At 39.0% G+C, this 13,399-nt stretch overlaps 1 protein-coding gene across 1 annotated transcript in view; it reads right to left on the reverse strand.

Annotated features, from left to right (window-relative positions):
- Positions 1-9,395, reverse strand: part of METTL11B (methyltransferase like 11B) — a 25,346-nt gene extending 15,951 nt beyond the window's left edge. The window contains exon 1 of the mRNA XM_038542573.1: positions 9,138-9,395. Within this exon, the coding sequence (XP_038398501.1) occupies positions 9,138-9,291 (154 nt within the window). The 5' untranslated portion in view covers positions 9,292-9,395. The remainder of the gene's footprint in view (positions 1-9,137) is intronic.
- Positions 9,396-13,399: the final 4,004 nt, after the last annotated feature.

The raw sequence follows: 13,399 nt of genomic DNA on the forward strand, positions 1-13,399 counted from the left end.
GAAATCCCAAAATGACAGATATTTATCAGATCTAAAAAGAAATCAGTCTTTATTACAACAGATACTATAGGCTTCAGAAACAGAAGTTCATCCAGAGGTAGAATGAATTGGATTCTGGGCAATAGAGTAAGAAAGAAGCAAAGAGACATTAGTGATATTCTAAAGAAGACATATTTTTTATCTCAACCATCTCTCACACACACACACACACACACACACACACACACACAAGAAGACAAGTGAAAGCTCCAAGCAAAATCAACAGTAAAAAAATTTTATGATCAGCAAATCAAAATAGTCATAATTTTCAGTAGAAAGAGTATAAGAAAAGAGAATCTATTTAAGCTTAACCAGAATAATTTTTCTTCAGGCAACACCAAGGTTGATAAATTGGAATAATGCACTACTTGGCTCTGAATTGAATAACAATTACATTGTCCCAAATTTTGAATCTAAAAGGTAAAAATCCAAAAAACACCACTCATAATGTTTCATTGTAAAACATTCCATCTATGGAGTTACTATAGTATTTTCCAACTTGAAGATGTTGGAGCCAATGTTTGGACTTTTGAATGGTCATGGGTTTACTGAAAACAATATAAGAATCAGTTCCAATGTACATTTTCTAGAGACTAACATTATATGAGATAGCCCCCATATATATTAACTGTTATACATAGTTTTTTTAAACACAAATCTTTTAAAAATATTAAATATATAGATGCTTTTTTGCCATTTTATATACATATTAAAAACTGAGAAAACACAACATTAAAAGGAGAGTCTTGAAGTTTAAAACATTGGGAACCACTAACTAAATCCTCTTCCCTAGCCTTAGTAAAGTGTTGTATAAATAGCAGGTGGCTCAATAAATTCTGCAGGGATGACAAAAATAAAGCATAAAACCAACCCAATGATGTGAGTGCTCCAAATTCTTCTGTATGTCTCAGAAAACCAGGCTAGGAAATCACAGCTCATAGAGTCTTCCTCAAGTCCAGCATGCTGCCTGGGATCACAAGCAAGCCACAGCCCAGTACTCTCCTTGATCCAACCAAAGTGGCAAAGCAGCCACACTCATCATCACCTGCTTAAGTCAACTAGTTGGTGAAGTCTATTAAAACCCTTAATCTGGAAATGGGAATGGTCCATTATGCCAGCAACATTTAGACCACAAGTGAATGCCAAGCCCAGCAGGGGTCAGACTCAATAGGTAGGTTTTTACGGTTATGGGCTTGAGTTCTCATTTTCACCTAATTGACAGGAGCATTTCACTAAAACGATATATGAGGTGTCATGGCCAGCCCCAGGTACTCCCCTCTTGATAGCTCCCGCAATGGTGCAAGTTGACTCAGATAAGGTGATCAGTCATCAGCCTGTGCCTTTTTATTAAAGAAATACATCTAGCAGCTCACTCTTGTAGAATTGCAATGTCTCTGTGAAATTTGGGGTAGTCTAAGAAAGAGTTCTTGATATAGTTCTATTCGTTCTTGATATAATATGGTACTTATTTCTGGACCTACATTATGGGCTGAACTCTCAAGACCCTTACAATAGTTTACTTGTTACAAAAAGGAAAGTAGAATAGAAGCTGATATGCCTTGAAGAAGAATTTGAATCTTGTGAACTCTCTAAGGAAGATTTTTGCTAATAGCTAAATGCTTATGTATGCTGAGTATCTTCTTGTCTTTTTGTTTCCTTTTTCTTCCTTTTTGTTTTTCTAAATGGTTGGTTATAGTTATTTTAGACTTCATTCCAGATGTTAGAACTGTTTGTCAACTGAAAATTGATCTGAAAGGATAGGTACACTAAGTTTAGACATTTAGTTTGAAATTATTTGAAATAGGATCATAGATCCTGTTAATCTTTTATTTATAAGCAAAAAAAAAAGTCCAATTAGGGAATGCCTTTATGAAGCATAAGACCTTCCATGAAAGAGATTTGCAGGTGAGCACTTCCTAATTTAGCTGTTCAAGAATTAATGGTAAAAATGGAAAGAAGGAAAGAAGGAGATAGGGAGGGAGGAAGGACATAGGTACCATGGAATATATTATTCAACCATAAAAAGGAAGGAAATCCTTCATTTGTGACAACATGAATAGACTCTGAGGATATTATGCTAAGTGAAATAAGTGAGACAACTAAAAACTAACACCGTCTGACTTCATTTATATGTGGAATCATAAAAAATCTGAACTCATAACTATTTTTTTCACCAGCAGGGGAGAGTGAGAAGTAAAACTTTATCACTGGTCTCTGGTGGAATCCAAAAGTCTAGTGTGCCAAGAATACTAGAACGTTGTCATCATCAAGTCTCGGAATTGCCCTGAGGGACGCTGTAGGTTTGATTTGTTCCCTGAATGCTTTAGGTGTCTGGTGTTTCTCATCTCTAAAATAATGCACTGCCTACCATAATAATTTTAGAAGGTTTCTTCCTTTTCAGCTGAGGGCTAGTTCAGTGGTTCCTAATTTTTAACACGAATAAGATGACCAAAGGGAGGGCAGAGGGGACAACACACTTTTCCCACTTCGGCAAGGATCTACCACCCCACGTCACATCCCATACCCACTTGGCCAAACATCTTCTCAACACTCTATTCCTACTTGAGCTTTCAACCTCACCTACTATCAAATTTTAGAAGGCTAGAAGGCAGGCCAAGAATTAGGGACAGGTTTCTCATCGTGGGATTTGCTTCAGAAGAGTCAGACACTGATTCAGCAGTCGCCAGGTGTCCTGTGCACCTCCACTGCATCCTGTGAAAGTCTCTAGTGCTCTATTTCCACATTTTACAAAAACTGTGTGGGTTTCTCTCCTACACTGAATTCTTCAGGATAAGGCTGTATCTTGTCTTTGCAACTCCAGCAATTACTACTATGCTTAACACATAGCAGAACTCTTTTGAATATTCATTGGCTAAATGAATATTGTCACACTTTTTGTTCTTTGAATAACACAGGTTCAACAAAGTAGAGAGTGGTTATAGGAAAACGCTGACATAAGTGACACAGGTTACACTTTTCGCAGAGTTTATATCTATCCTAATACCCATATTATAAAAAATAGTAACTACCATTGATCAAACATGGTTGTATGCACAACCTATGCTTAGCATTTATGTCTAACAGAATAGGTAAAATGGATGTTGTTATTTATGGAAGAACACAAGGCTGCAAGAGGATACCTGAATTGCCCAAGATCGAGTAACTGGTGAGGACATTTCTGGAATTTAAACTGAGGTCTATTTAAATCCAAAACCCATATTTCATCCCTCTCATCCTGTGTGTGTATATCTGAAACTCTGCTAAATAAAAAAGGAAGTCATATGGTTCTCCATTTCTTCAAAGAGAAAAATCATCTTGCAGTGTCTGCATTGCAAAGGTAACAGTAAACATTTGAACAATGTTATCACTGCTCAGTGAGTTGTGCAGCCATGATGCCACAGGGGTGAAATCAGTTTGAAAAATACCAATGGTTATATGTTGAGTTTTATTTGGCAGTCCCACGTGTTTACAGGAAGTGTTTTTACTAACTCTGGTCTTTAATTGTGATGACAAAGAGGTGACCGTTGTTATCAATTTCCTCCTTAGAGACTGATTCCTATAGAAAGAGGTAAGTGAAGGGTGGATACTAACAATTGGTGGGTACCTCCCATGCACCAGATATTATATTAAGCATTTTCATATCATCTCTTCACATTATTTTAATCTTCATGATGATAACACAAAACTGGTGTTATATTACCATTTTGCAGATAAGTGATGAGATACTCAGAATTAATAACTTAATATACAGAAACAAAGTGTCAGAACCAGGTCCTACCCCATCCATATTCTGCTGAACTCTGTGGAACCATTGTTCTAAATGTGAAGTCAGACTAAGCTTTTAATGACGTGCAGGAATAATAGACTCTTAGTATATGATTAACAAATAGTCATTGACTTCTATGTACTAGGGAATACACTGGATAGCATAGTGCTAGAAGGATTATTGAGTGGTTAATTTTTAGGAACATTTCACCCTTGAGCACTGGTACACAAATTGAACTGGAGATGTATACAATTGTTTTCCTATTTATTTCCTATTTGTTCATAAATAGACACCTTTGGAAAAATCATTCATTCCATGCCCCACCCTGTGCTGGTAGAAATAGGTTAAATGGACCTACTCACTGGCCTGCCTACCTTGTTGATTATCTCAGTACAAAGCTGATGCTTTTCATAGACTAGGTTTTATGTTCCTGTCGAGTCAAAAACCATCGTAAAACTCACATTGCTGCCTACATAATTCAAGTTAACATTTTCACTGGAAGGGAGCATGATTTTGAGGTTCAAAAAGGGCAGACTCTGTGGTCAGACTACCTGAGTTCTAATCCTGCTTCCCCACTCACAGTCATGTGACCTTCAGCAGGTTACTTAACTCCACCACACATCAGTCACTTGGATACAAGGTGGGGAAAAGCACAGTACCATCTAATAGGCATGCTGTCAAGAGTCACTGAGCTGATACATGCAAAGCACTGAGAACAGTACCAAGCTTGCTTCCATTCCTTCCTGAAGAGGTGTTGTAATCAGTGGCATAGCTAAGCTTTCATTGGAGATTTGTGGTATGCGTGCCCTTGCTTCTCCACGAATTTCTGAAGCTAGCCAAGGATATTCCAGCAAATGTCCCCATGACTGAATGTCCTTTCATAGTGTACTGTGTGGGACTGGCTACCTAATGCAGGCAATTGCAGGGAGGAAGGCAGGAAAGAAAGAATCAAAGAGTCTGGTTAGCCACTGTTCTTTCCAGAATTACCCCCAAACAACACATTCTCTGTGCTGACTCTACAGTAGCCATTCCCTAACCTTTTCAAAGAAGGGCTTTATTTTCATTTCTATGAAGTTCTGAAATCATCAAAAGGAGGGGAAGTTGATTCCAACACACTTGAGTGGAGCTGGGGAGAGAGCACATCTACTGGCTAAGTTTTCATTTCAAACTGAAAAGCTTACTATCCCCTGCCACCTGAAGAGTCCCATACAGGGAGCTGAGCCTACCATTTTTGGTAATGCCTGTTCTAGGGAAGACCACATGGTGACATTAAAAGAGGCCTGGCTCTGAGGAAAGAAAGAAAAAAACTAATCCTTATTGAGCATTGACTATATGTAATGACTTTTAATTCTTCCAATTGCCCTGAGGAAAATGATACTCAGAGACTTTAGGAACTTGCAGAGGTGACTTTCTCCATCAGTAGCAGTGTCAGAATTTAAACTCAAGACTTTTGTGACCTGCAACTAATTATTACTAAGGGGCCATTTAATGTGCTGTGAACAGATATCAAGTTCTTTCTATGCACCAGGAACCATGGTAAGTGCTAAATTATACAGATATAGAAGAGGACATGAAAACTAGAGTCCAATCAGGGAACTATAGGTACACGTATTCCATAAATAGAAATTACAATCTCCTGGGGGCAAAAAACAAGGTTTAAGCAAGAAAATCAAGGCTTTGGGGAAAACTTGTGATTGGATAAAAGTTGTAGTGGCAGATGAGACATATGTGCTGGTTTCTTCCTGCACCTGCAAGTAGCTGGTAGTCTCCTAGAGGGACTTTAGCTTCTGCCATGAGAAGAAAACACTGCAAAAAAGCTGAGTATATGAAAGAGCTGACAGCCTCCTGTAATCCTAATTTAAACCTTTTAAGGATTAATAAAAAATTATTTGTGGATTTGCCTCCATTACCAGTTTATAAAATCCTGAAGAATAGAGATTGTGTCTGTTTGAATTTTCTCCAGTACACAGAACAGGACTTTGGATGACAGAGTTCCATAAATGTCTCTTCCACTAGATTGATCAGAAAGCAGAAATGTCTGGTGTTTCTATCTCTAAAAAGCAATGGGTTCCTCCCTGGCAGACACATTTCCTAGTGACTGGGTATACCTATATTCCCTCACATTGCTCAGCATCCTTGCAGTTAGACAGGGTCACGTAACTGGTTATGGGCAATGGTTTCTAAACAGATGTAATGGATGTCCTTCTGGGACAAAATATTTAAGGGTTAGTAGGCAAAACTTTAGCTCCTATCTTCCTTTACCATGGTGCATAGCAGTGTTCCAGATGGTGGAGCCTTTATCATCCTAGATTCCTAAATGCCTATGTGGAACACAGCTTCCCCCACCCAACCCCCATAATGCATGTTGAAATTATATAGCTGGGGATTTACCCCAAAGATAGAGATGCAGTGAAATGGCAGGACACCTGCACCCTAATGTTTATAGCAGCAATGTCCACAATAGCCAAACTGTGGAAGGAGCCTCGGTGTCCATCGAAAGATGAATGGATAAAGAAGATGTGGTCTATGTATACAATGGAATATTACTCAGCCATTAGAAACGACAAATACCCACCATTTGCTTCGACATGGATGGAACTGGAGGGTATTATGCTGAGTGAAATAAGTCAATCGGAGAATGACAAACATTATATGGTCTCATTCATTTGGGGAATATAAAAAATAGTGAAAGGGAATAAAGGGGAAAGGAGAGAAAATGAGTGAAAATATCAGTGAGGGTGACAGAACATGAGAGACAGCTAACTCTGGGAAATGAACAAGGGGTAGTAGAAAGGGAGGTGGGTAGGGGGTTGGGGTGACTGGGTGATGGGCACTGAGGGGGGCACTTGACAGGATGAGCACTGGGTATTATGCTATGTGTTAGCAAATTGAACTCCAATAAAAAAAATTTTTTTAAAGAAATGATATAGCAAAAACAAAAAATTAACTTTTATACGTTCTGCTATTGAGATTTTAGGGTTGGTTTGTTATTGCAGGATAGCATAGTCCATACTTACTAATATAGCCCCCAATTGCTAAAATCAAAGCGATACTGTGGATGGGGCTACCTCTGTTACTCTCAGGGGAAACTAATGCCTGGGACAAGTCATCGGAATCAGAGAAAAGAAGCATTGCCTATTTATGGAAAACCAACTAAGTAAAATGGGGTCATCTTTGGCTTGGGATTGGACTAAGGGTTTTCAAACAATGTTTATGGAACCCAATGGTTGTTACAGAAGCCACTGGTGAGGCTAGGAGGACAGAGCAAGAAACAGATTCTGTCCCCAACCCTAAGCAGAAAATTTTCACTTTTTCTTGTTTTATACTGGGCTTCCATGGAAGACTTTTGTTAAAATGTTTGGTTTTTTTTTTGTCAATAATTTTTAAAAAGATTGGAAATCTTTTTGGAAACCATCAGCATATTAATAGAGGAGAAAAATAGGTAAAATCAGAATGACTTTATGGATTAAAAATATAATTGAGACCAAACATAAATTATAGACTTCTTGTCCCTAATTGATTTTCACTTGATTTTCAGAAGATTCTGTTTTATTCTTTCTTTTTAATATATCTTCACTACTTTCAGAGGTGAGTTCCTTTTTCTCTATCGTAATTATTTTTAAAATTTGGCAGCCATCTGCCCCATCCTGAGTATCTTAGTAATTGTAATTGATATATTTCCCCCAGACTACTGTAGCTAAGGCCACTAAGCTACTGTTCTTGAGATGTGACACGCACAAGACTCTCAAGAGTATCTTTAGAAAAGCAGTGCTGTGCTAGTGTGTGGAACAGAACATCCTCACCTTCCAAATGGACTGCTCTAGTTTTTCCACTTGGATGCAAATGAGATGCATAACATTTCCTAAAAGAATTACTTACGGGCAGTGTGATCTACCAGAAAGAGCCCTCGTCTTGGGTTCTTTTTCTTTTTTAAAGATTGTGTTTACTCATGAGAGACACACAGAGAGAGGCAGAGACATAGGCAGAGGGAGTAGCAGATTCCCCACTAAGCAGGGAGCCCGATGTGGCACTCCTATCACAGGACCCCGGGATCACGCACTGAGCCAAAGGCAGACACTCAACCACTGACCCACCCAAGTGCCCCTCATCTTGGGTTCTTCTTTGACATCAACATGAGACCTGTCTAGGTTATACCTCATTATCTCTGAATTTTCTTTTCCCAGTTTGAAAAAATAAGATGGGGGCAGGGGTGTGAAGGCGGGAGGAGAAAATAATGATACTTATCCTATCTATCCCATAGTATAGCTGTGAGGATCAAATAGTATCATAAATAAGGAAATTTGGTAAGGAACATTGAATAAGTATGAGATGAAAGCATTTGTATGTCTAGAGTTAAAGATTCCTTCAAGAATGGACTTATAAAAAGAAAATTTGGTAGGCTGCTAGCATCTAGTTTCTTGAATGCAATACACAGAACTAAGTAGTGCCTATGATGTCTGGAAACCCTGGCCACATCAAGTGCACAATGGGGCTTTCAGGCAGCCTTAAGAAAACAGACTGGGGCTGTACATACTGGGTCCTGCTTTCATTGGGGGAAAATATAAATCAAAGGGGGACACTTCAACCTTTAATCGTAAGTTATTTCCTCTTCAGTGCTGTTAAGAGTTCCTTGAAGTAACACTTTTCACAGAGGCTGAGAAAAACAGTGTAGACAAACCCGATAAGCTTTTTATTGCCCTATTGTCTAATTCCCGGAAAGCTAAAGGAAATAAGGAAAAGGGAGACATACCACCAACCCAGGGTTTTTTTCTTAATATTCAAAGACCCGACTAAAACCTGCTCCTTTTTGGCCCTCTACTATTGATTGTGACTCAGGAAAGCCAGAAAGGATGGTGTGGAGTGTGGGCTAATGTACACACACACAGAGAAAGAACAAGGAGTCCTTGATCTATTATTGTTTAGTCTTTCTTTTTAACTCTTAGTTGACATATTACTGCATTAATACTCTCATCTTTTAGTTACCTAATTTCCCCTGCCTCCCTCTCAATTTTGGCAAATATTAAAAATGTCCTTCAAAACTTAGGAAATGAATTTCTGTAAGCCTGATACTTGGGCAAACCAACACCCAGGGAAACAAATCATGGTGCCGAAGAATGCATGGAAATCCCAAAATAGAGGACTGACTTGCCAGGCAGCACTTGATCTTTGCACCCTGCAAGAAAGAATGCCATTGAACCCTTTAAGCCCTCTGACAGTGGTTATGGGTTCTTTTTACATGAAAAGTGTCCTTGTCCTAACTCCTGGCAGAGGTCCCACGACTTCACACAGTGCCCCTTTCTTGTCCCTTATCTAGTAGCTCTGACTCACTTACCCAGGGGAATTTTTTCCAGCAGGTAGAGATAGCTCTGAAAGAAGTCATTGCGAATGGCTTTGTGAAGGATAAAGGACATGCTATGTCGACAGAGTTCATCGTCGGTCTTCTGCCAGCGGGATCTGAAGGCAAAATGGGCTCCCAGGTGGGCCATGGTGAAGGGGGATGATAATTATTCCTACAGGGAAATGAAGCTTGCCTGGCTGTTTCTTCGAATTAGCCTTCTCCTCCTACACGAACTTGAGACTGTCATTTTAAACCAGCCCCTGTCCATCTATATCAGGAGAAGCTGTCATAGGGCGTGGGGGAGGGGCCACAGACGCGGGAGGTCAAGCTCCTGGCACATTCCAACCCCACCCCCACCCCCCACCCCCTTCTGATTGCTTGGGCGACACCATTCCAAGCCAGCAGGTGCTAAGTAAAGATGAAAACAGGCTGAGTGAGATCCTGCTTCATCCAGTAAAAAGCAGCGTCCCTTCTTTAGCTGCCACTTCAAACAGGGAGGAGCTCAACCCGCTAACACCCTGACTATTTGCTTTAATTTGATTCCTAAATTGGAATAGCCTGATTTCCATTTCAAAGCATTGGAAATATTTTGCAGGAGATCCTGTTCCCTGATTTCCATCACTCCTCCTGGAACATAGAATCCTCAAGTTACAAGGACCCTTCAAAGTCATCCTAGCCAACCAGGCTCCTCTCATCAGTGCAATTTTGCCCAAATCATTTCATAGGGGTGGATCCGTGTTTCCCATTTTTAAGGATTCTATAAGAGACACAATTAGATGAAAGCCTGTTTGGATGTTATATACCCATCTCTGCCAGCAAACTAAACCCTTCCCATCCAGCTTGCTCTAAAAAACACCTACTTTGCCTGTTTCTTCCTCTCTGTATATTGTGGGGATGATTTCCTCGTAAGTCCTCACTTGATTTCTATACTTCTGATCATCCCTCTGGGTTCATTCTCCACTCTTCCCACATACTGTGTACCCTGGAGGCCGACCTGTGTTGACAACATCAGTGGACTCCCTTGCCTTCTCAGTTCTAGTTGGGTTCAGCCAATGGGTAGTGCCAGCAAAAGACTGGAGGAGAGTGAGCTGATGTGTTTACTTCCCTGGCACCTTCCCTGTGGAGATGCCATAGGCTGACTGCTTCCTTTGGTGGAAAGTCATAACTCCTGTCTGGCATCTTCCCATACAGCTATCCTATTCTACGTCTGATAACTGCTCCCTCCTTTACTGCTTCAGCCCTCTGGGTAATGACATGCCAGACTGTCAAGAGCCCTGGAGTAATGCACTATTCCTTACAATTTTGCTATACTTGCCTACATCTTTGTAAATAGTCTCTTTATCAAACTGGCTCAAACTCTTAACTTGCAAATGCCATCTGTTTCCTATAGGAAATACCACTACCATTTTATTCCTCTAATGTCCCTAATAGGAAAGTCCATAAGAACTCTATGCAACCATATCATGTGCAACCCCAGACTCCCCACCAACTCCAAACATAGACACATACACACAGATGCACCAACGCACACATTGTGGTAGTATCTAAGACGGCTCCTAAAGATCCCCTGCTACTGCTTGATATTCACACTTTTGTGTAATCCTCTTTCCTCAAAGTAGGGTAGACTGACTGACTCACTACTAAAGAATAAAATATGGCAGACATGACAGGATGTCACTTCCAAGATAAGGTTATAAAAAGACTATCTTGGACATTTTCTTTTGCTCCGTTACTTGCTTTTTCCGAGAGAAGACAATGCCTGTTGTGAGCTACTCTATGGCAAGGAAACTGTCTCAGTGCAACAGGCCTGGAGTGCAACGGAGGGACTACATTATGCCAACAATCCTGAATGAATTTGGAAGATCTTCCCCCAGCCAACTTGGTAAAAGTCCCTGAGTCAGCTAAGCTATGCCCAAATTACTGACCTACAGCAATAAATGTCTCTTCTTTTAAGCAGCTAAATTTTGGAATAATTTGTTTCAATATAGCAATAAATAGCTAATTCACACATTGTCAGTGTAAGTTTTCTAAGATGTGGAATCTAAACATGATCTTTCTTTATGTTTAATTTCCATGTTAATCTTACTGGGCAAGGAAGTAAAGATTCCATTTGTTTGACTCGGACTTATTTTCCTTCATTTTCCTATCTATTTCCCCATTTGCTCTCACTCTACCTCAAACGGCAGCTATCCCATTTTGATGAAATTGACCCCATCCCTGGCTTCAGGAATTGCCCAAACTGCAATCCAAGTTATCCATTTTCTCCTTGCTGTAGTGAATGGTTCATGGAGGGGCACAAAATCCCATCCTGAGCCAATCAATACAGTGTTCTCTCAGGTCTGATTTTCAATTGGAAGCGGTACATTATCTAAATCTGTTGAATCCAAAGCTGAGTTTTCTATGCTAGAAACATGGAGTTCAGCTAACACAAATCCCATCCTGCCTCATTTATACTCATTTCTCATAACGAAATGAAGTAGATGATACCAAACAGAACAGGGAAACTGAGCATTTCATTTGTGTTAAGAAGAAAGGCTCTTAACTGAAACAGATTTGGCTAAGTTAGAAACTCATTTCTACCACTTACATACTGGGCAACCTTGACGAATTCTTAGTCTTTGAGCCTCACTTCCCTCTTCTGTAATATGAGGGTAATGGTAATAGTACATATCTCATCTAATTGTTGTGAGAACCAAATATACTCCCTGTAAAACACTACTGTGCCTGGAACACAGTATATGTTCATATATATGATATGCTAGGTATCATCATTATAATCTCTGGAAGAAAGTTGATGATAAGTTATAGGTTTTGAAATTACTTTGTCTATACAGCCTTCTTGGATTATTTTCAATGTATGCTTCCTCCTATCATGAAATTTCACCATCTACCCAGGAGATTATTTGTACTAGATACATTCCAAAGTTAAAAAGAAAAGACGTCCAAATGAAATGTGCTATTAGAGTTCATTCATCTATCCTTCAGAATTTTCTATTGTTATCAGAAAAACTAAGTAGCAGCAGAAGAAAACTAAGGGATCCTCCTTTGTTTTATTTGCATTTGTCAATACATATATTAACAGGTTCTTAACTTTGACATCAGTGATGTTTTGATGACCTTTCCTATGGTGAAAATGTTGGGATGTTTGGTTGTAGGAGAGCGATTGGCAATCACCGACCTCAGCTACCCACTATTCTTTATTTGGCAATGATAATTGGCAAGTTTATCAGTTTTTACAGAAAGAACTAATTTTCTTCACTATAAAATGGATATTAATTACTTATATTTGGAAAAGGATTATTAAATGCTCTAAGATCTCTATATTTCAGACCCATAATTCCTGAGTGGGGATGAAATACTCATTGGTTTATACAAAATGCCTTTGTCAGCTTTTGTTTATCTCTATGAGTTACATAAGATACTGTACCTATTTCTCATACTGATATAGCTTGCACCAGTTTCTGGCTCATTGCATTTGTTTCCTTATGCAAATAACTTTTTCTTCGCAGATAAAATGCTCTATTTGTTACCACCTCACACCACTCACCTGTATTCACACAGTGAGTGAGGTTAAGACATAGATCTCTAGTCTACTACAGGCATTTAATTTCCAGGCAGGAAAAGAAAGCAATGAATGTAGAGAAACATGACAGTAGCAAGAGAAGGTGGTAACTCTGAATTTATTCAGATTGGTTTGCCTTCTCACAAGGGATCATGAAGAGAGACTCAGAACTAAACAAGATAAAGGAAAAAAATATGTAGAAAACATATTCATCCAGTAGTATGCTAAGCTAAATATTTGGAAAATTCCACTAAATGTAAACTACTTATCAAATTAAAATTCCATAATCCTTGAAATTGAAAATTCGACAAAGAGGATGAAATAAAGTTAGCTTCAGGCCAAGATTGAATTCACATTCATAGGCACTCACAGAAAGATTAACAGAAAAAAAGTCTACTGCAGGAAAAGAAAATGAAAACAGTGTGTTATTAGCACAGGAATAGGTAAAAAGATTGTGAAAACAGGATAGAGCTCCCAAACAGATCTATTTATATATGGTAAGTTGATATAAGATAGAGATTGTATTGCAACAGAGAAAAAATATTTTCAATAAGAGTGCTGATGTTGGTACAATTGGATCCCTACTCACCTCCTGCACAAACTAACTCCAGATAGATTGAAGGTTTAGGTGTGGAAAGCACAATTCTAAAACTTTTGAACAAGTTATAGAAAAACACATTTACGATACCAGGGT

This window comes from Canis lupus, chromosome 7 (genome assembly GCF_011100685.1).
Source record: "Canis lupus familiaris isolate Mischka breed German Shepherd chromosome 7, alternate assembly UU_Cfam_GSD_1.0, whole genome shotgun sequence".
NCBI lineage: Eukaryota > Metazoa > Chordata > Mammalia > Carnivora > Canidae > Canis > Canis lupus.